Source organism: Sciurus carolinensis, chromosome 1, assembly GCF_902686445.1.
Source record: "Sciurus carolinensis chromosome 1, mSciCar1.2, whole genome shotgun sequence".
Classification (NCBI taxonomy): domain Eukaryota; kingdom Metazoa; phylum Chordata; class Mammalia; order Rodentia; family Sciuridae; genus Sciurus; species Sciurus carolinensis.
Genome location: NC_062213.1, coordinates 204038635 through 204061450, shown reverse-complemented (window position 1 = coordinate 204061450; position 22816 = coordinate 204038635). Strand labels below are relative to the sequence as shown.

At 53.4% G+C, this 22816-nt stretch overlaps 1 protein-coding gene across 10 annotated transcripts in view; it reads left to right on the top strand.

Moving 5' to 3' along the window:
- The window catches only part of Camta1 (calmodulin binding transcription activator 1), a 772653-nt gene that overhangs the window by 699414 nt on the left and 50423 nt on the right, over positions 1-22816 (top strand). For all 10 annotated transcript variants that reach the window (XM_047559183.1, XM_047559185.1, XM_047559178.1 and 7 more), the window contains one exon: positions 765-899. In XM_047559183.1, coding sequence (XP_047415139.1) covers positions 765-899 — 135 coding nt within the window. The remainder of the gene's footprint in view (positions 1-764; positions 900-22816) is intronic.

Sequence of the window (22816 nt, the reverse complement as noted above, 5' to 3'; positions counted from 1 at the left end):
TCCATTTAGTCCTTGCATTAGTCCTCAGTATTCCTGAGCCCTGTGTGGGGGCCAGAGCAGCTAATAAGACCCACAAGGGCCCTGCCTTCCCAAAGCATACTCCCTGGCTCCTGGAAGGAGGTGCAGGCTCTGTGCCAGCACCCCAAGCTCAGCACCCACTGAGTCCACAGCATCACACTGACTGGGACCAGAGTAAGAGGTGTCTCCGAAACACTTGCTTTCAGCAGGGAGGTGGAAGAACTTCCAGAAACATCACATTAAGAGAGCCAGGGGAGTTGGGGGTGTAGCTCAGTTGGTAGAGTGCTTGCATAGCATGCACAAAGCTCTGGGTTCAATCCCCAGCACCACCAAAAAAAAAAAAAAAAAAAAAAAACCCAGAGAGAGCCAGGGCAAGCTTGTAGGAGAGGGTGAAAGAAATTAGCACAAAGTCCAAAGCAAACACCTGCACCTTGCCTAGGAGGGATGGGACGAGGGAGAGGGGGAGGCATCACTTGCTCATTCAGCCAAGTCCAAGTCGTGCCAAGCCCCCAACTCTGCTTTCACCAGGGAGCAGAGGAACCAATGGCATTTACCCTTGGAGGTCCCTGGCGGTGGGGAATCTCAGGCTTCTGCTGAGTCCAGGGCCAGAGAAGGCTCCTTGAGGAACAAGTGGGCACAGGCTGCTGTTAAAAGGAGCTGGACATTAACTGATGAAGGCTAGTGGGGAGGGAGCTGCAGGCTGCCCGTGTGCCCGTGACCCTGACCTCTCTGCCTTCCACTTTCAGCCCACGACACGGGTCTTGTGACCCTACAAGTTGCCTTCAACAACCAGATCATCTCCAACTCGGTGGTGTTTGAGTACAAAGCTCGGGCTCTGCCCACGCTCCCTTCCTCCCAGCACGACTGGCTGTCACTGGACGGTAAGAATGGCATCCAGGTCACCTGGCCAGGCCCTGACATACCAAGTGCACAAGAAAAAAAGCCAAGCACCCAGAGAGGGGAAGGAAAGGTTATCAGTGTATCAGTGTCCACCCAGGAAGGGTGGACTGGGCTGCACAGTCAGGCTGCAAGTGTGTATGTCGCCTGGCAGCTCTGTTTCTGGCCATGGGCTAGTCACGTCCTCAACTTGGTGTCTCTCTGAGAGAAGCATGTGAGCTGTGCCTGCACTCCCGCCGAGGTATCTGGGTGGCTAAACAAGCCCCCAGGAGCTAAAAGGACACTCTGGACAGACCCCAAGCAGCAAGTCCAAGCAGCTGCTATTCCCCTTTCCTCCTGGAAGGATACAGTTCCTGAAGCCTCACCAAACCCAAGCCTCTTAGAGCAGGAAGCAGTGTGAGAGACTGGGCATCTTTCAGACTCAGACTGCTGGCTTGTGTGTGGCGTGTTTCTGCCTTTCAGGGACAGCTAGCCAAACCTTCTCCTGGGACACACACATACACGCATCAGCCCCTGCTCCTTGGTTGTTTTTACTTACACCTATGCCCTGATACAGCCTCGGAGACAAACCCAGCCTCACGATTGTGCCAAAGGGTTCAGGGAGTGCTGCAGGGGAGGAGGCAGGGCTGCTCCCCTTGGCTATGGAGTTGGTACGAGGTTGCCCACGTCCCTGGGGCACCAGTGGCTCTGCAAAGAAAAGCTGTCAAAGACCGGCTGGGACCTCCAGGGTCAGCGGCTGCTGCCCCTCTACCTGGGCTTGTTTCCCAGAAGCCCCAGAGCTGGAGAGCCCTTGGCAGGTGGGGGGCACTGAGCCCAGCCTGACCTCTTCACAGGGTACAGGTCTCAGTGTTAGGGCACCTGTGGAGGTGGCAGTCTGTGGGGCGTTCTGCAGGAGACCTCAGCTGCCCTGGGTGTTGGGATCATGGCGAAGCTGACCTTGGGCCCTCCGCAAGGGTGGGTTCCCTAAGTACCCCTCCCCTACCCATAGTTGGCCCCTTGCCTCCTCACCTCTCAGCCTTCTCCTGGCTGCTGGCTGCCTCTGCCTGCCCTGGGCAGCTTTCTAGGCTGCAAACCTAGACCTTATCCCGGCTATACCAGCGGTGACAGGGTGCCTGGCAGCCGCTCTGGTCAGTGAACCCTCAGGAGCTATTCCCAGAGGTGGTTTTGGGTCAGCAGGCATCTGCACCCTGGCATGGCTGCTGGGAGCACCGTGCTGGCCTTGGCAACATCTAGCCGAGGCTGGAGCCAGCCAGAGCTGCGATGACGACCAGCAGTATGTAACAGAGAAGGGCAGGGTGACCAGGGGCTCCTGTTCAGGAAATCCGGTTTCAGTTTTGCAGAACAAATGGGGAATGGAGCAGGGAGCTCTGCAGAGCCCTGGCTCTCCCCGAGTGACCCAGCCAGCCTCTCGAGGGTACACTGAAGGATGCAGGGGCCGGTGTAGAGCCCTGCCTTGGTGACGGAGCCTTGTCAGAGCTCGGGCTCTGCTAGCCAGTGCCTCAGAGCACAGGAATCATCCACTGGCCCCTGAAGGCCTGGAAAGACGGCCATACCCTGAGGTCACCCAAAGGGGAGGACCCTGTGAGCGGAGACACAGGCCAAGGGAACCTGCCTTAACTGCTCATGACAAACACAGTCCTGGGGCCTGGGGAATGGGACTGTCGCCAAGCTGGGCAGCTGTTCCACAGCAGTCCCTCTGCCAGGACTTTGAGCTCTGACCTCTGTATGCCACCAAGTTGAAATAAGCATGCCTGGGACACTGGCAGGATCCACAGAAGAGATGGCGGACAACAAGGCTTTGGCATCTGAGTACCACTGACTTTGTGTTGCCACCAGTCAGGGTGCAATAAGAACCGTAGGTCCCTGTGGTTTGGAGTGGGAACTCAAGGGTTCTGCTGAAGCAGACTGGGCCAGCCTGGCTCAGGAGAGACAGCCTACCATCCCACTATGGCCCAAGTGCCCCACTGAGAGCAGTTCAGGGCCCCAAGGGTGGTGTTCCTCCCTTTTATCTTATCTGAGCTGGGTGCCCTTTCAAGCAATGGGAGGGAGAGAGGGGAGGGTGGAGGGACTGAGACCCCACCTGGCTGGGGGGTGGAGCTTCCCTCGTTATTCATTTTCCCCTAAGAGAATACAAGTGACTTACCCACCCAACGACCATTTTCCCAGCCTTTCACTAGCCTGATTGTCAGTGGGGGAGGGGAGCAGCGTAGCAACCTCAGCGCCAGGGGCTAATCTGTTCCAGCGCAAAAGGGACAGCCGGAACAGCTAGCAGGAGGGCGAGGGTCCCGGCCTTTGGCCAACCTCTTGGCCTGGCAGTGAACTTTGTGTCGGGGCAGATGCTGCAGTGGCCGGGCGGTGGTAAGCCTCTCTCCCCGTCTCCTCTCCCCTGCCCTCCCCTCTCGTCTCTGCAGCTCCTTGGCTCAGTCCCTCCCGCCCCCACGGCTACTGGGCACACTCTCCTTTAGAGCTCGCCAGGAAGCGAGATGTGTGTGCAGCAGCGAGGGAGGAGTGGTGTTGGAAAGGGTGGGGGCGAGGGGACTGCAGCGCAGAGCAAAGTGGGGCACAGCGGCCGGCGGCGCGCGTGCACAAACAGGCGCGCGCGCACACACACACACATACACACACACACACACACACACACGCACACGCACACGCACACGCACACACGCCCGCCCGCCCGGAGCGCAGCCGCAATGCGGGGTCTTTCGCGGAAAGGCTGCCCGGGTCCCGCGGGGCTCTGGGCGCCCGCCCCGCGCTGCAGCAGGACCGCGGCTATTTGGAGGCGAGCGGCCTTCCCCAGCGCTGCGAGCGGGGACCACGGTGCGCAGCGCTGCGGGCGCGAGCCCGCCCCACCCCCTCTTGCGTCGCCCTCTTGGAGTCCCGGAGCGCTCTTTGCCCCTCCCCCATCGTAGAGCGGGCGGGGGGGGGGGGGGGAATGTTTGGGGACGAGAATTTCTGCCTTCGCTGGGTTTAGACAATGGATTTGTGTGCTAGGCTAAAGCCTGGTGGGCGGTCTGGAGCCCGGAACGCTGCGAACCTGCGCGCGCGCGCGCGCACATGAGTCTGCAGCGGCAGAGGCGCAGCCTTTGTCCCAGCCTGCAGTCTTTGTCCCCAGCCCTTACTCAGCCTTTGTCCCTGAGGTGCAGCTTTTGTTTGCGCAGCCCCACCTGGCTGGCGGCGGCCGGGAATCGTCGGAGGAGGGGACGCGGTGCAGTGTCCCCTCTACGTTCCCTAAACCTCAGCTGGGGCGCCGGCATCGAAGAGAGACCGGGCATGGAAATGGGGGAGACGGGAGAACCAGGAGGTGGTGCAGCTGTAGTGTGGGAGCGTAGCCCTCTGGATACTGAGGCTGTAGCGCCTTTTCCAGAGCTAAGGGGTTTCCCCCAACGTTTTCTGTAACCTCTGGTGGCCAGAGTCCACCTTTGCTGGAACCTCAGTTCCCTAGCACAGGGCGGCACCATGGTAGGCTGTAGTACATGAAAAATGAGTGCAGATGAGACCCATCCAACCGTTTATTGATCCAGTCTAGTCCAGTCTAGTGGTCAGTACAGCTTCACCTGGGAAGTGAGGGGCCTGGTGAGACCTGAAGCCTGAGTAGGCATCTACCAGAGGGAGGGATATTCCAGGAAGAGGGAGAGGAGAGCTGCCTTTGGTCAAGTCTCTCTGGAAACTGCCATTTCTACCATCTATCCTCCAAAGACCCAGATATGGCACTCAGGGGTGGTCTGAGCAGGCTTGTTGTTTATTTGGGCTCACAAGGGGAACCTTCCTCCGGCCTGGAGGTAGGCAGGCAAGGGGGTTACCCTGGATCTGGGGCCTCTGGGAAATGTCACTTCTGCCTGCAGCTTGTCTTGTGGATTCAAGCCGCCAGGCTGTGCTGAGCTCAAAGCCCGTGCGCTGTCTGTTTAGGCTGTCTTGCCTGTGCCTGTGTTTGCAGAGAGAATAAACCCAGTCTATTCAACACTGAAGCCTTGGAGCTGGGGGGTGGGCAGGCCTCTCATTTGTTCAAGGGCATTGGGACACCTTTAAGTGACCCCTGCCCCTGGAAGAGAAGATTAGTGGAATGTCTGCGTGCCCTGTTCTTCCTCTTCTTATAGCTATCTGATTCTCCCCAAGGTCAGGTTGAGAAGGTTCAGGGTCCCCCCAGCCCCACCCTGCTCATCCCCTTCTTGGAACCCCACTAAGCTGCTTATGCTTAGACTATTTTCAGTTGCTTCTCTCCTGCCTGGGAGAGAGGATTTTAGTGGGCCATGGAGTGAGTTCACCGAGGAAGCAGTTTCCCTGGGCATCTTGGGCTGGTCATGTGGGTAGTCCTGCTGATCTCGAGTTGGGAGGGACCTTGTCCTCTCAGGTAGAGGGGGAAAGCAGGGACTGACAGCTTTAGCTGCATTTCTAGGTGCCTGCTTCCCGTGTCAGGCTCTGGGCAGGCTGGGTGTCCCAGACTGCCCGCTTCCCATTCACCAGGGGCAGAGAAGGGTATTCTCTGACTTCTGGAGCAGCCTGGCGCTGGGTTGGGTGTCTGCAAAGACAGAGAACCTTGCCCCTATCTGACAGGGAGGTAGAGAGAAGGAAAGGGAAGGCAAGATTTGGCCTCCCTGTTTGACCTTCTGGTCTGACCCAGCCCTCTGTACTAAGATGGCAGATTGGCAGCTGGGGTGGGTCCCAAGTCTGCCGCCAACCCTGCCTCCAAGCTGCAACCTGTTCCTGGCATGTGCCTGCAGTCCTGTGGTCCTCCCCACTGTGTGCTCCTTCCTAATTCCACCCCTGCCCACAGGGCTGGAGACCACACACTGACCTAGAGACCCTGGGTACAGTCTGGGGGAGACCACACACTGACCTAGAGACCCTGGGTACAGTCTGGGGACGATGGGAGAGGCCAGTCTAGCTGTGGGAGGCATTTGCTATTTCTTTGCCTCGGTAGCATTCCAGGGCTTTCTGAGAAGTGGATCTGTGCTCGCTTCTCCTGGGCTGCCCTCTTGCTTTTCTCCCTCCAGCCACCTTGCCGTCACCCTCAGCCAGGCCCCTATGTGACACAGAAGAGAGCAGACTTGAGCAAGCCGAGAGGGAGAGCCATCCAAAAGCGTCTCTTTCCCCAGTCAGTGTGTGTGTGGGGGGGGGGGGTAGTTAAGTAATTTAGCTATTAAATAATTTTAAATTTCATTGTTTTACTAAAACAAATATAGTTTGTTTAATGGCATAGAATCTAAAATTCACAAGAATTTTTAAAATAAGACCACATTAAGATAAGACAGCGTCAATTGGTCTGACCTGGATATTGGCTCTGAATGACACCCATGGTTAAAACCCAGAGCCCACACTCACCCCCTCCTGCCTCCAGGGGCACTTGGAGGAAGTCAGAGACCCTCTGTGACAGGGGACTGGCCAGCAGTAAGTGAGCAGGAGCCCTGCCCAGAGCTTGCTGAGTCTACCTGGAGTAGGGTCTGGATGCACACGAGCCGATTAGTGCTTGGGCCTCTGGGTGCTTCTGTGTATAGCAGTGACCTGGGTGACACAGGAGGCAGCAGCACAAGAGGTTTGAGCCAGTCTTACACTTGGGACTTGAAGCTGAGTGACAGGAGGAGCATCCCCTCTGAGCCAGCCAGTGTTGCTCCAGGGCTCAGCACCCCTCCTCATTACCAGTCTTCTGTTCTCTCTGGGGACGGCAGCACCGCAGATCAGAGTGGGCGTCCATCTGCTTGGACCTGCACGCTCAGTCCGCATGCTTTCCTTAACAGTGTTGGGGGTGACAATTATGTCAGCGTCCAGTCAGGGGAGCATCTTAGCTGTTGGGGTTCCCAAGGAGCCAGCTATTTCTCCCGAGCCAGGGACCAAGGGGAGGTGACTACCTGCTGTTTGCAACTGGGGTCACACAAAGTGGATCTGTGCAGGGCTCCTCTGTGTGGCAGGGAATGGGTCACCTTGGAGTGGGGCCTCACCCAGTCTCCTTATAGCAGTGACAAATGGAGCCCTGCAGATAAGAGGTACTTAGGAGGAAGCTCAGCCTCCCTATGGAGGCTGAGGGAACAGCCTTTGCCACCCCCTCCTGACCATTAGGGTAGGAGGCAAAGAAGCCAGGGGTTGGGGGCAGGGCGGGCAGGTGCGGGCTGCTCTTGAGAGCTTGTCCCCAGTCACCTGGGGATCAGGTGCCTCATTCAGAAGCCTAAAGGTAAGGAGTTCAGTCCCTCCAGTGAGCAGCACCAAGCAGTGTTTCCTTGACCCCTGGACTTAACTCCCAGGGCTGCCATACAAACCATAGACATTTCTCTTAGTTCTGGAGACTGGGTGTCTGAACTCAAGGTGACAACTGGGCCAGGATCCCTTAGGAGGCAGAGGGAAGAATCTGTTGCTGGTGGCCAACAGCCCTGGTCACGCCTGGGCTTGTGGGCTCTGCCTCCGTGGTCACAGGCCACCTTCCCTTGTGTGTCTCTTTTTCTCTTCTTATAAGGACGCCAGTAGTTGAATCAGAGCCTACCCAGTCCAGTAAGGCCTGGGCTTAACTGATTAGGGAGACCCACTTTCCAGATAAATGACATTCTGAGATTCTGGGTAGACAGCTCTGTGCCATCGCTGTGGGATTGTGTCCAGGGCATCCAGAAGCACACCAGCCATGGTCCTGGTCCTCAGGCCTTGCTGAAGTCACAACTGACCCACAGAGAACACCAGTGGTCCCCTGAAGGTGTGCAGGGCTCTGAGCAGGGCATGGAGGGTGTACTCCTCCATTGTTGGGAGCTGGCTCAGTAGCCAGGGACAATTCACAATCAAAGGTGAGCTGTTGTGAGGAGCGTGAGAGGAAGCACACCCCCACTCAGCATCGAGTGGGCATTTATCATGTGAGCACAGAGCACACTTGGGGCACACTTGGGGCACACTCGGGGCACACTCGGGGCACACTTGGGAAGGGCTTAGGTGGTGGGAGGCAGACTCCTGCCTGGAGGTCACTGTCCTGCTGGGACGCTTAGAGAGAGCTGTGGGGCACCAGGACAGAGTGGCATCCAGCTTCTGGCCTCCCACATCCACCCACTGTGGACACACTGACCAGCATGTCCCTTGCCAAGGTCAGTGGTGTGTCCTTGTTGACCCTGGGGCCTGTTTGGACCTCTGACCCAGCAAGCCCCTCTGGCCCTAGCTCTTCAGCTCTGTCCTCTCCTCCAGCCCTTCCATCTCCCCTGCCTGCTCCTTCTTAGGCTATCACCCAGCTCCTTCTGGAAAGTTCCATAAGTGTCCACAAGGCTGGCTCTCTTTCCCTGAGGGTTTCCCACCCCACACGGGCTCTCTCCACGCATGCCCAGCTGCCTGCTCCTCTGTATTTCATCTCAGCTCCAGAACCACCCAACTGCCCAGAGGACAGTGCCGCCAGGCCTCCCTTGGGCAAGCCAGCATGTCCCAGGCAGGACACAACCGTTCTTGTGTTGCCACCCTGTCCAGCAGCCCTCCCCTTCCAAGCCTTTCTGACCTCCGTGGATAGTCCGGAATCCCACGAGGCGCCCTGGGGACCTGTGCTCTCCCGCCCCCACCTGCCGGCGCCAGCCTGGTGCCTTTCTGTCCTTGAATTCTCTCACATCCTCTACTTCTCTCCTGCCCTGCCACCCCATCATTCAGCCCAAAATAATCCCATACGTCCTCACCTGTCTCCTGGCCTCCTTCCCCTGGGGCCATTCATTCTTCCATCATCCAGTAAATATGCACTAAGTACCTGCCGTGGCCTGGGCCCTGGGGACACTCGCTCTTGCAGAGTTTGTGTTCCCAGTGGGTAGAAAGACAACAATCAATGGCAGAGGAAAATACCAGACAGTGGTAACTGCTGGGCAGGCCCCAACTCTGGGTGGTCTGGGAGAGGGTGCCAGGGCGGCTACTTTAGGTTGGGGGTCACATGGGGCCTCTATGAGAAGGCCAAGGTGAAGCTGAGATAAGAAGGACAGGAAGGAGCCAGCCAGACTAAGGTCCGTGGAAGAGCATTCCAAGCCGAGGGATTCACTAGGACAAAGCCCCCAGCGGGGGAAGGGTGGTCTAGCCTGGCATGTTGGAGAGACTGGAGAGGCCCTGGGGTCCAAACAGAGGAGGGGGATCACCAAGGGCCAGTCATTCAAAGCAGGGAGCACGGTTACATCCTGAGGTCCGTGGGAGGCGCCGTGGGAGATGAGTGTGGGTGCTCAGTCTGTGTTTTAGCGGTGGGGTGACATCCTCCAGGGATGTTTTCAAGGCTACCCCAGCTGCTGCAGCATTGTGTCTCTACTTGCAAGAAGAACACTCTGGAGCCTCTAGCATCAATTTAGGCAAGAGACAATGGTGGCTCTGACAAGCTGGTAATAATGAATCCCCAGATGCACGGCAGCTTTGGGGGAATATTTGAGGTAAAGTCAGGGGTCCTGCTGATGATTTGAATGTGAGGATGAGAAAGAGGACCTAGATATGGGACTTGAACAAGTAGAGGGCCAGGGGACATTTCCTGACATGGAAAATTTGAAGCTGCCAAGTTCGGGGCTCTGGGATGTAGTTTGGTTGCTGTCTGGTTATGATGAGTGTCTTTTTTAGGGGTGCTGAGCTCACGGTTGGCTTTGAACATCTGGAGGTCAAGGACAAAGAGGTCCATGATGGAGGTGGAATTCAGGAGTCACCAACTCATGGGTGGTATTGAAGCCAATGACTCCAGAAACGGGTGTAGATAAAGGAGAGAAGCTGCAGGCTCAGCAGTGGCTAGTCCAGTGTTAGGATGCCAAGAGGAGGCTGAGCAGTCCATGGGACAGAAGGGGGACCAGGAGGAAGCAATCCTGTTGAGACTAAGAAAAGAGGGAATTTCAAGAAAAAGAACTTGGCCAACCACGTCCAGTGCCAATGGAGAGGGGGACAGGCGGAGGGAGCAGCATGTAGGAAGAGGGGGAGGTGGGGAAGATGGAGCTCCGGAGCCTCAAGGCCTGGAAGAGGCTGAAAAATCCAGAAAAGGCAGTGCCTGTCCCTGACTCAGAGCCACAGGCTGAGGCAGGAGCAGAGGGCAGGAGTCACTTGGACTCTCACCTGGCCCAGGAGTTTCTGTGGCTCCCGCTGTCCTCAACCGTACAGCTGGGAAGGACCAGGGCCCAGCCTCTCCTGCCTTGCACCTCTGTGGGCCCAAGGAAGGTTGCCTTCAGTCCCTGGGCTCATGGGATATCCCACAGCTCCTGAGTGCCAAAGCCACCCTCCCTCTTCATTCTTCCCACTGGGCACGAGGGCAGGATATGAGCCCAGGCAGGAAGAAACTGGTTCACTCAGACAGTGTGTCGATGCCATCAAGCGCAGCAGGGACTGCTCGAGGCCCCTAACCTCTGAAGGTTGCTGAATGCAGCAACCTGCAAATGGGAAGACAGCCCGCAGACCCTCACTCCCAAGTCAGCGACTCCCATTCTCCTACCTTGGTATGCTGGTTCTCCATAAAGCACAGCCCCAAAGACAGGCCACTTGGAACCTGGAACCCCAGAGAGACCATCTGGGGTGGGACCAGTCCAGGCCAGTGTTTGGCTGACTTCCTTGGCCTTTTCTATGATCAGCCTCCCAGAATCCACCCCCCTGAAAAAGACCAGAGATGCAGGTCTGTTTATCCAGCGGTAAATGGGGGAGAAATGACCCCACCCAAGACTGACCAGCCTGAAGAGCCTAGGTAGCAAGGAAGTGGAGAAGCAGGGGGCCGGGCGGGGAGCTGTGGGAAGGAGCGAGCTTCTGCAGGTCCCCAGCAGGGCGAGAGGAGGCACCTCCCACATCACCCAGGTCTGCACAGGACTGAGAAGGCGACACTCAGCCTCTGACTGGGGCCAAGAGCAAGGCCTCTCCTTTTGAAAGCTCCTAAAAATACACCTGTCTCTGATCCCTCCTGAGAGCCCAGCCACCTCATCCCCGCCTCTGTGACATCAGGAGATTCAAAACAATCTCTGATAGACCGAAGACCAGCTTCCTCCATGGCAGTAACTTGCCAGCACTTTCCAGGGGTTGAGAACTCAGAATCTTTTGTTTGAGGGGGAAGAGTGAGAGTGTGGTCCATATTAAGGAACAACAGGAGGTGTTTTCAAACATCAGCACAGAGCAAACATCTCGATATGCCAGAATGAACCTAGAACACGAGAGGGTGAGAAGTCGAAGCAAGCTTGGTTGGCTATTAGTCTACCTCCTCATCCTTCTAGAAGGAACCTCGTCCCTAGAAGAGTAGTGACTTAGCATGTCTTCCTCCCTTCCACCTTCCCCTTCTCCATCCGTCAGCCAAACTCACCTAAGCTCTCTCTAGAAGACAGGATGGAAAGGGAGATGAGAAACGAACCATCTGGAAACCTGGGGCCAAGTGATAGGCTGCAGTGTCTTTGCAGAGGTAAGCTTTGCCTCTGTGACCTGGTTCATTGAGCTGATGCTCTTTCCCAGCATTCCTACCGTCAAAGGAGAGGGAACAGTGGCTCTTACCACACTCTCCAAGCCCCATGCCCAGAGGGCTTGGTTCTCACATCAGTAAATGGAGGAGTCCCCAGGGGAGGCCCCCAGGGTCTCTTCTCATCCCAAGGCCTGAGATGTACTGGCATGTGAGTAGAGAATCCCCAGCCCCTCTCCTCAGTTGGTGGTGTTCTGGAGAGCTGGTGACATCACGTGTCAATTCAATGACAGCAAGCTCCACCAGTTGGTCTTGAGGGACATGGGACAGCTGGAAGTCCTCTGAACCACTCTGATGGCCTCTTTCAGCAAAACCCGCCTCCTGGCACAGAGTTGCCCACCGAGGGTAAAAGCTGGCACCTGCCAGTGTTTGCCACCTGCCTGGTCCCATGCATAAAGCATCGATGTGCACAGACCTACTCAAACTTCCAGCAACCTGAGGTCCCCATTCTGCAGGTGAGGACACCTGGACCCGAGTGAGCAGGTGGGGCAGGCGCATCATACACAGGTCCTACCCCTGTGGCTGTCCTCTGTGTCTTCTGGTCACAGTGGTGCTGCCTCACAGCCGGAAGCGCACTTTGCCCCTGCTCCCCCACAGCGCCCACTGCCCTGCGAAGGAGGCCTTCTTCTCTGCCTTCCCACCACACTTTGTAAATTCCTCCATTAGTGATTTTTTCTCTGCAATCATTTATTCAAAACTATTAATGGAGGGAGTCCCCATGAGGCGCCAGGTGCTGCACCAAGTGCCAGGAATCAGAACAAGCAAGGACAGGTGAGGCCTCTGCTCCCTGGGCTTACTGACTAGCGGAGGAAAAGTCAGACCTGATCGTGAGCTTTGGAAAACAGCCTTTGGAGAACTTGTCCCAGGAGGTCTTCTCAGGGAGGTCTGGGGAGGATTTCTTGAAGAAATGACTCTTAAACTGAGATCTGAAAGAACAGCAGAAGTTGACTCCAGGAAAACAGGAGGATGGCAGAGGCTCCCCAGGCTGAGGGACAGCACACGCAGAGGCTCTGTGTTGGGAGGGAGTCTTGTGAACGTGAAGGAGGCCCAAGGCCAGCGAGGTGGTGGGGAGCAGTGGGCCGGGCTGGAGGAGGCAGGAGGGGCATTTGAGCGCAGGGCAGTGTGAGCTGGCCACGGAGTGGTGGCTTCGGAAAGGGGAGCCATTGAGGGTTTGAGAGGCAGTGACATGACCCAGATTGCTTTCTGAGAAGTGGACTTGGTTGATGCCTGAAGAGCAGATTGAAGGAGGGCTGGAACAGATGAGCCTAGACAATGAACTTGTCCAGGCTCAAGGTGATGGTGGACTCGGCAGTTCTGGGAGAAGAGGAAACCAAGGAACACAAAGAGGTGACATCAGTAGGACTCCCAGATGGATTAGCTGTGGGGGCTGGGTGTCATTCGCCTTGGCTAAGGACTGGTCATGAGTTGGACTGAGGTTAAGGGGTTATGGGGACAACCATGAGAAAAGTCAATGGCAAGGAGATACAAGAAGAGAAGAAGGGTTAGAGAAACAAATGGTCAAGAGAGAGACATCTGAAATGTGTGCATGGGGGTGACATTGCATAAAATGGGTCCCTTGATGTGAAAGAATTGACAGGGGTGAGAAAGAGTATAGCTGAGTCCAAAACCAAGGACCTTTCTCTTAATAATCACCATGCCCCAGTGTCTGTCATAAGGAGGCCAGAAATGTAGTAGCTTCTCAATAAATATTTCTTCAAGGGATGGGCAGAAGGATGGACAGATGGATAGACACATGGGTAGCTGAACAGATGGATGGATGGATGCTGCTCAATCTGGTGGTGTCTTTGAGACCGTTGTCCTCACTGCTGATTGACTTCAGCTCAGCCCAGTGTCCTCCCTGGTGTCAGTAGACTGGGGATGGTGTCTAGAGCTGATCAGGCACCATTGCCTTCTCTCTGGATCTCTGGATCCTTCAGGGATGTGACCCAAGAAAAGAACGCAAAGCTTGACAAGTCCTTTATAGAACGTGCCCTCAGGCTGCCTTCAGAGCTTTCAAGCACCCCACACACACCCACACCGCGAGCCTGTGAGGACAGAGGATCCTCCCTCCTGCTCATTGCAGGGGAGAAGGAAGGGAAAAGCAGTTCTCTTCCGAGATGCTCAAACCTAGCCACCCTCTGGATGTCAGATAAGGAGACTTCACATCCAGGTCCCTGGTAAGTCCCTGCATGGTGGGTTGCCATCCGGGGACCTGGAGAAGGGCTTCATGACCCTCTGTGGTGGCCCCATCACCTGGCCCAGTCTCACTGTAGCCTGGTTAATGATGAATGAGTGAGCGAATTGAATGAATGGGTGGGTAGAAGGGTCAGTGGCGACCACAGAAGTCTCCCTATCCACATCCCTCCCATAGAATCCTGTGGTGCCAAAACACATTGGCAGGACAGTGACAGTGACAACCCCAGCCAGGTCCTATGGCCAGTGCTTCATATTCATGATCCTATTGAGGTCTCCTAACACCCACCTGCTTGGCCACTTGTGGCCTCAGGAAGTTGTTCAAAGGCAGATACCTCACCTCCAAACTGGGTCATACACCATTATGGAAGAAACAGTCTTGGCAATCTGTCACCCACCCGTCACCCAGTGATACCTGCAGAGCTCCAACCACCTGAGAGCCACTCTGCAGGAACTGAGACTCCACCCACTGTGTTAGTCCATTTTCTGTTACTATAACAGATAACCTATAATTCAGGTGCTTTATAAAGAAAAGTGGCTTATTTAGCTCATAGGTTCTGGGGGATCAGGGGCATGGCACTAGCCTTGGCTCAGGTTCTGGCAAGGACAGATGGCATCACAATAGCTGGAGCATGTTCAAGAGGGAGAGACCATGTCACCAGATAGGAAGCTAGAGTTGGAGGGGGAGGGTCAGCCTTGCTATGATAACAACCCCCTTATGAGAACTGACTCAGGGTCCCTGAGAACTGTATGAATTCCTCCCAAGAGCAGCGTCCCCAGTGAGTTCCCAGCAGCCCCACCCCATAAGGTCCCACCACCTCAACACTGTCACACTGGGGCCCAGACTTCCAACACAGGGACCACATCCAAATCTGAGCACCCGTCACCCAGGCATGCCCTGGCCCCCAGGGCTCAGGGCAGGAGGCAAACAGGTCCTCCGCCCCTCCAGAAGGGGGACACACCCGACAAGGGTGACCCTGTGTGAAAGGTATACCGTGTTCCTAGGCATGCTCTTCTCATGTAGAAAGGATGTGCAAGAGTGGCCAGCTGTGTGGTCATAGTCCACACGGGCCTGCCTTCTGATACCAACTGCAAGTTCAGGGTCCCAAGACCTCCCTTTGGTAACTCACTGGGAGGACTCAGAGCTCTGAAAGTTGCTAGACTCACAGTGGACGGCATTCGGAGGGTACAAATTAAAAGAAGCCAAAGGAGGGTTGCAGAGGGCAGAGTCCTGCAGGGTGCCAAATACGCACTGCCATTGTCCTGTGAGTCATGAGTAGCACTACTGTTCTGGCATTGACATGAGACAGCACCCAGCGGCGACTGCCGACCAGGGAGGCTCACTGGAGCCTCCGTGCCCATAATGTTAGTGAGGTGCCCTTGTGCAGGCTCCCCGTGACTAAGGTGATCCCAGAGTCACCTGGTACTATACACGTGACCCAGAGCCCCACCCTACATCACAATATTGGTCTTCCTGTCATGGCCAACCACCACCCTAAAAGTACCCCGCGTGCCCATTCCCTACCCTAAATTATATTGTTCCCCTGCCCTGTGACCCAGGACCTCCAGGCACACTGAGATGCTCCCATCAGGCAGACCATTCCAAGGGCTAGAGATCACTTCCCAGCAGGGGAGGACAAAGGCCAGACCTCTCTGTGGGCGAGGTTAAATCATTTGCTACAAGGAGGGCCCTGCCTCTCTGCCACCCCTGCCTCTCCTGTGCCTTGTCTCAGGGACCAGAGTCTTTCCGGTGTTTGCACTGAGGGAGGAAAGACTGTCGCCACCAAGGTGTTGTCGCCGTTGTTTCTAAAGCGTTGCCCCTACAAAGAGCTTGTCCAGCTCTCAGCAGTTCTTTGGGGACACATTTTCTTGTGATACGTGATTTGGGTGGGTCTCACTTTGTCTTCTATAGAGAATACTGTGCACAGCTCACATTTTCCTGGGTGGGGGTGTGAAATTAACTAGATCGCAGATCCCTCCACCTAGATAGGAAACGAAATGAGAGATTCTGGGAGCCTGGACCACTAAGGTTATTATTCTAATATATTATTTCAATCACTTCTTTAAATTGCTCCTCTGTGCTATGACCTGCAATGCTCTGGAAATGGACCTGCGTCCTGTTCCGTTCTATAGATTGGCAGCCCTGGCCGGAGCAGGGCTCTCCCAGAGGTGCTCGCTCCCAGAGGCTCCATTTGCTGCAGAGGCTTGAGAGCAGCTTCCTCCTGCCCCTCCCTCTTCCGAGCTGGGAGCTGGGAGCCTGGGAAGCCCAGAACCAGCGTCCCCTCCTCTGTGGCCAGTGCTTCTCTTCCTTCCCCCAACACTGATGGGATTGGGTCAGGCCTTAGGAATGGTGACCAGCGGGGTGTAGATGGAGGTAGCCTGGCCGCTGCAGAACTCGCAGTTCAGGAAACGGGAAGACACGCAGCATTCAGTCGAGTGTGATTCTTAAGGCACAAGAACTGCATCAGTGCTCTTGCTTTACGGGTTTGGTGCTATTTACTGTGGCACTGGAAGGCCTAGCCTGGTCACTCTGCAGCAGCTAAAGCCAGTGGAAGTAGGCATGGGTATGCAGCTGCCTGGAGTTGCTGTGGACCGGCCTGAAATGCTGCAGACAGGGCCGCATGCCTGAGCTTGGGCCTGGTGCATTTGAAGTCCCCAAACCCTGGAACCTGGAAATGATTGATGCTTTGTTTTGTTTTGTTGGTATTAGGAACTGAACCCGGGGTGCTTTACCACCGCACTACATCCCCAGCCCTTTTGATTTTTATTTTTCGGCACAGGGTCTTGCTAAATTGCTCAGGCTGGCCTTGAGCTTGTGTTGCGTCTTCCTCAGCCCCCTGAGCACTGGGATTGCAGGTGCGCCCCACCGTGCCTGTCAATGATGCAGTTCTCACCAGTCCTACACCCCTCGCCCGGGAAGCAGCAGAAAAGAGCACACGGCCTCCCCTGGCATCCAAAGACCGGCATGGTTCCTCCCCGCCCCTGGCACTTCTTCTTTTTTTTTAATATTTTTAGTGTGGGTGAACACAATACCTTTATTTATTTATTTTTATGTGGTGCTGAGAATCAGACCCAGTGCCTCACACGTGCTGGGCAAGCCCTCTACCCCTGAGCCACAACCGCAGCCCCGGCACCTCCCTTTTTAAGTCCCAGTTAGAAAGCGAGTGGGTGCGTATTGGATATTTGGTGAAGGGCTCTGGCCTTATTCCAGGACACTTGAACGTGAGTTAAAACCAGGAGGATTACTGGGTGGGGCTGCCTTTCCTGTTCCAACTCTGGAGACACAGTAATTCGGGGGGTTCCTCTTTGGAAGGGGACAGTGCTTCTCTGGCCCAGGGACAGCAGAGCCAAGCAAGAGACTAACTCTACTTCATTAGACCCAGAGCCATTGAGCTGCTGGCCCCTGGGGCTCCCTGAGCCCAGTCTGTCGGCTCCACCCTCCCCAGGTGCTCGCCAGGCCACTGGCCCTGCACCTGGACACCGTCGGGCCTTCCTTTCCATCGCACTCCTCCCCGGTGTCCCCGGGACTTTATCAATCTGACATCATGGCTGGTTGCTTCCCTAAAAGGGAAACTGCCCAGCTCTCATTCCCACTGGCCACTGATGGTGGCCGGAGGGTGGCGATTTCAAAGTGGGTCTCGCTGTAAGTGTCGGGTCTCTTGACTCCATTGTCACTGACACACTTGCTTCTCCCTAATCAGATCTCCATGCTGAAAAGATAATGGCACCTCTTAGCGAGACACTGCGACAGTTGGAACACGTGCATTTTTTTGACTGTGCCGATCTGATCCAAGTGCCCACTCTTAGCTGCCACTCCCCCAGGCTGTAGGGAACTCTTGTCCTCTTCAGAGGCTTAGCTGGGGTTCCTACCACATGGAAAAGTCAGCTACAGCACAGGGGACCTGTGGTGCCCTTAGACGTCAAACCTGGGGCTTCCTGAGCTCCACTGAGGGGCATGGGGCCCTGATTCGGCAAGGAATCAGTGGACTCGAATGGGGATCCAGAGAGCGGGGCCAGTGGCGCCTGCAGCTGGACCCAGAAGGGCCTGTGCGGGGAGGGGATTCGAGTAAGAAGGGGTTTGCATTAGTCCAGTGGACCGGCCAACCTGAAGGGGACCTATGAATTAAACTGGTATGTGCCCAGGGCTCTGGGCCTGGTCCTCTCCTGATGCCTGTGACATGTATAATCCTGAGGTTCAGAGGGCTTTGGGGAAATGAGTGGGCCCATATTAGCCACTGAGGAAGAGCTGGCGTGGCTTCACCCAGCTTCTGTGGAGATTCTTTCTGCATTATGTCCATGAAGATAAATCTGCACGTTCTAGGGCCAGTGGCAGGGTCTCTCCTACCTTCAGAGCCAAGCTGATGGCCTTCTGGGGCTGAGATTAACCAGGCATGACCTGGCAGAAACACCTCCCCTCCCACCACGTCCTGCATCCCGGACAGTTCCAGGGATCTATTGTCACATAACAAGACAGCCCAAAGCTGCAGGGCTCAAATCAACAAGAGTGTGCTAGTTTTCTTGGTACTGTGTGTTGGCCAAGCTCAGTTGGAATCCAGAGTCCCTGCAGCCGAGGCACAGGGGCACTTGCTGGTTCAAGTCAGGCTGGATGTGCACTTCGACGACGTGAACTTTGATCCGTCCTTTCAGTGGTAACAATGATTTGGATAAAACAGGATTTTTAAGAATTACGTTGTGGCCCTAGTCCATCCTCACCTTACAGAGGAGGCAACGGAGGCACAGGTGTTGGAAGTGGAAACAAAGCCCAGGCTTCCAAGCCTGGCCAGGATCTTCCCCCCATTCTCCTCACCTCTGGACGGCCCAGAGGCCCCAACCAGGCCACCCAGATGGAGGTATGTCACATCCATTGTAATCCTGAAGGAGACCCTCAAGTTCAGGACCTTGTTCTCCAGTATGCCTGGTCACCCAGAGGAATCATGGCGAGCAGGAACTGATGGACCCACCTGGATTTTTGCACCATTAGAGACCACCCATCTTTCAGCCTCTTCCCTTGGAGTCAGGGTCATGTGCCTGGGGCCTCCCCTGGGCCAATCTAGGCTCCTTTCTGAGTCGACCAGGGCCCTGGTCCAGACTTCCCCTGCCCGATGCCCCACAGAGGCTGATGTGGCCGGCCCAGTGGGAAAGGGCTGACCTGTTCATGAGCCTGGGCCTTCAGGCCCTGCCCACCTGCCCTCCTCCTCTCAGCCAGCCTTCTCCCTAGAGTTTTGTTTTTCATGCATCTTTATTCTCTTTCCCTTTTCTCTCTTTCTCTCTCTCTCTCTCTCTCTCTCTCTCTCTCTCTCTTTTTACAGTTTTGAGAGACAATTAACATTTACAATTTAATTTACCTATTGAAAGTGTTCTTAGTATAGTCACAGGGCTGTGCATCCATCACCACAAACGAACTTTTTTGTTCATCTTACTTATTTATTTATTTATTTTTGGTGTGAGGATTGAGTCCAAGAATGCTCTACCACTGAGCTACACCCCCAGCTCTTATTATTTTTAAATTTTGAGATGCTGAGGCTAGCCTTGAACTTGGGATCCTCCTGTCTCAACCTCCCGAGTTGCTGGGATTACAGGCCACAAACTAATTTTAGAGTGTTGTCATCCCTCCCAAAGAAACCCCCATATCCATCAACAGTCACTCCCCGTTCCTCCCCAGCTCCTCTCTCCCTCCCACCCTACGCGATTCTTCATCTACTTTCTGTCTTGATAAACGTGCCTGTTCAGGACATTTCCTGGAAAGAGAATCATACCATGTGTGTCTTGTGGCTGGCTTCTCTCACTTAGCATGGTGCTTTCTGGGTTTATCCGTGTCATAGCATGCATTAGCACCTCATCTCTGCTTACTGCCAAGCAGACGTATGAACATCTGTTTTCTTGTGTCTAGGAGTGGAATTGCGGGGTCTTATAACTCCATAATTCACCTTCTGAGGAGTGCCAGGCTGCTTTCCAAAGCGGCTACATTCCCAACTGTTTGAGGGTTCTGCTTTCTCCACGTTCTTGACAGCTCTTGTCATTATTCATTTTTTGTTTATAGTCACTTGGTGGGTGGAAAGGGCTCTCTCATTTTGTTGTTGTTTTTTTTTTTGTTTCATTTTGATTTGCATTTCCTCAGTGATTTTATTGCTTATTTGTATACTTTGGAGAAATGTCTATCAGATCCTTTTTGCTCATTTAAAATATTGAGTAATTTTCTTTTTCTTTTTTAGCTGTAAGAATTCTTTTTATATTCTACATGCAAGTCTTTTATCAGATATGCAGTTTGAAAAGATTTTCTTTTAGTGACTTGTTTCATTTTTTAAAAACTTTTAAACTTTTCTTAGATGTTGATAGACTTTTATTTTTCATTTTTATTTATATGTGTGCTGAGACTTGAACCCCATGGCTCACATGTGCTAGGCAAGTGCTGTACCTAGCCCCAGTCTCAGCCTGTTGTTTCCCTTCTTCATGGTGTTTTTTGGATCACAAAATCTTTAATTTTGTTGAAGTCCAATTTATCTTTTTTGTGTGTGTGTGCTTTTGGTATCCTATTTTTCAAAAAACCAATGCCAAGTCCAAGGTCATGAAGATTTACTGTCAAGCAGCTTTTTTCCCCATGAGTTTTGTAGTTTTAGCTCTTATGTTCAGATATTTGTTCTGCTTTAACTGTATATATGGTGTGAGGTAGGGGTCCAATTTCATTCTTGGCATGGGGGTATTAGTTCTAGCATGCTGTCAGCCCCGTTTGTTGAAAGGACCATTGTTTCTCCATTGTATTACCTTGTTGCCCTTACCTGTGGTTTTTAAAAGTGTTAGTTACTTCTTAGTGTCTTAAAGATACATCAAATATGCATCTTGCACTTATTTTTAAATTGTAACTTCATTTGAGCAGAATCCTGTTTTTCTCTTATTGAAAGTGGGTATATGTAGAAACATATTTGATTTCTTATCAGTCAGGAGAGGTTAGATTGTGCAGCAGTAACAAACAATTCAATCTCAGGGGTTTACTTCTCACCCATGCTTCAAGTCCAATACCAATTGGTAGGGAGGGCTCTGCTCATCATGGTCACTCAGAGGACCTGGGGTGGTAGAGGCCACCTCTTGACATAAACAAACTTTCACAGTTGCCAGGGCTGGGGAGAACAATTTGGTGGCCAGATCACTGGCACCACAAGCTTCTATCCGTAATGCTGCAAGTCACTTTTACTCATATTTCACTGGCCAAAGAAAATCACATGTTCACATCTAACTTCAGAGGCTTCGGGCCGGTGCAAAGTACATTACCACCAGCAGTGTTTGAGGGTCCTATTTTCTCAACATTCTTGACAACTCTTATTATTGTCCATCTTTTTTGTTTATAGTTACCAAGTGGGTGGAAAGTGTATCTCATCCCCAAGGGTGACAACCAGAAATATTCATAACCATTTATTTCCTTGGAGTACTGAATGAAATTCGCTGATTTGGACTTTCTGTTATGCATCTCAAACTTTAAATCATCATTGTAAGAAAATTCCTTTGTAGATATTTCAAGACTGTTCTCTTAAACAAATGGTATCTAAATGATAAGAGTTTTTAGGTGCTTCTTGTTGGGTAGAATGAACTCAGGTTCAGAACTTGAAGTCCAGGTCTGCTGCTTCCCAGTCATGTTGTTTGGGGTGAGTTATCTGACTGCTCAAAGCCTTTATCTCACCCTCTCTACAACGTCCTACTTGCAGAATGAGCAGCAGTGGGTGTGAATGGCCACTGCAACAGCAGGCAGCTAAAAGGCACCCAGCAAACCACAGTTCCCTTCCTCCTCTGCAAAGGATCCACCTCATAGGTTCATCATGACACCCTCAGCAGAGGTCAGAGCTAACAGCATACTGTTTCTCCTTCGGGGGCAAAAACTGCCCTTGTCTAGGCTCTACCAAGTAGACTCACAACTGAATCAAGTTTTATTTTTCTCTATTTAAAATAAAATGACCCAGGTACACTCAAAGTCCATAAAAACCCAGTATATTAATTTGCTTGAATCATAGGCATGCCTTACCATTTCATTTTCTAGTTTAGAAGAGAGGAACACAAATATCCACAAGGAACAACCACCCACGGGCATTCAGTTCTACCAAGCCATCAGATCTTGAGCTGCCTTTGGAAGCATCCAGCTCACCCAACTTTTTGTGCACAGACCAAGGAGGGCTCTGGCTTCTTAGGTGCAGTGGGGACCCAAGAGTGGCAGACTTTCCAGGAAGTAAAACAGGCGCAGCGGAGGAGTAATAAGAGGACATTCCCCGGGCTGCCTGAGAGGAAAGCTCCAGGTCTTCGACCCAATCCCTATGCAGGAGGGTTCAGCCAGTGCCTGCCATGTTGCAGCAGCTATGCTCCCAGCTGGCCCACATGCCAGGTGGACATGGGACTCGTGGAAGAAGGATGAGGGGCCTTGGGTTCCCTGAGGCCTTCTTCAGACGTCTGGGATGCCCAGGGCTGAACTCTGCCCAGGCCATTTTTTACCCAGGCACTTTCACATGAGAGACAGAAAAGATTGGAGATTCCTTTCTTTAGCTGGTCCAGGTTGGATCTGCATCATCCTGAGTTCCCTACACTCTAGATTATAAAGGCAGGTGCCCCGCCATGTTCTGCCCATTGGTCTTTGTTGCTCATGTTCATTGAGAGCCATCCAACAGCTAATAGCCGAGCACACAGTTTCCAGCCTGCATTGAGCAGGTACCACCATGAGTAAGACTGTTCCTCTTCGCAAGCAGCTTAGGGCTGTCTTGCTCTTAGCTAACAACTAACTTTTATTTAGGAGACTTATGAATGCATGGGATACATAAGGGAATTACACTTATCAAGCGTGCAGCTTAGTGAGTTTCCACAAACTAAAACCAGTGCTCAGGTCAAGAATTAGAAACCCAGAAGCCATACCATACCCCAGGCTTGTCCCTACTCACTACCTACCCTAACGTACCCTGACTTAGTAAAGACTACAATAGCTAACTTTTACCAAGTGTTCATTATTTGCCAGGCACTGTTACAAGCACCGTATAGCTATTGATTTATTTAATCCTTACCCCATAGATACGAAGGCACAGAGGAGCACGCAGGTAGCAAGTGGCCAGATCTGGCTTTGAACCTGGGCAGTGTGTCCCCAAAGTTGATGTGTCCTTGACTACTACCCTTTCAGTGCCTCCCCTGGAAATAAACTGATCCTATTCATGGTGTGCTGTACTAACAAAATTTCAGGTTCAATTCTCCTGAGAGTGTCAGGGAAGGCCATAGAGAGTGGTGAGGTTTGAATCAAGTCTTCAAGGAGGAGTTGATAAACAGAATTGGGAAACTGCCGGGATCCTGTGTGGTAATGGG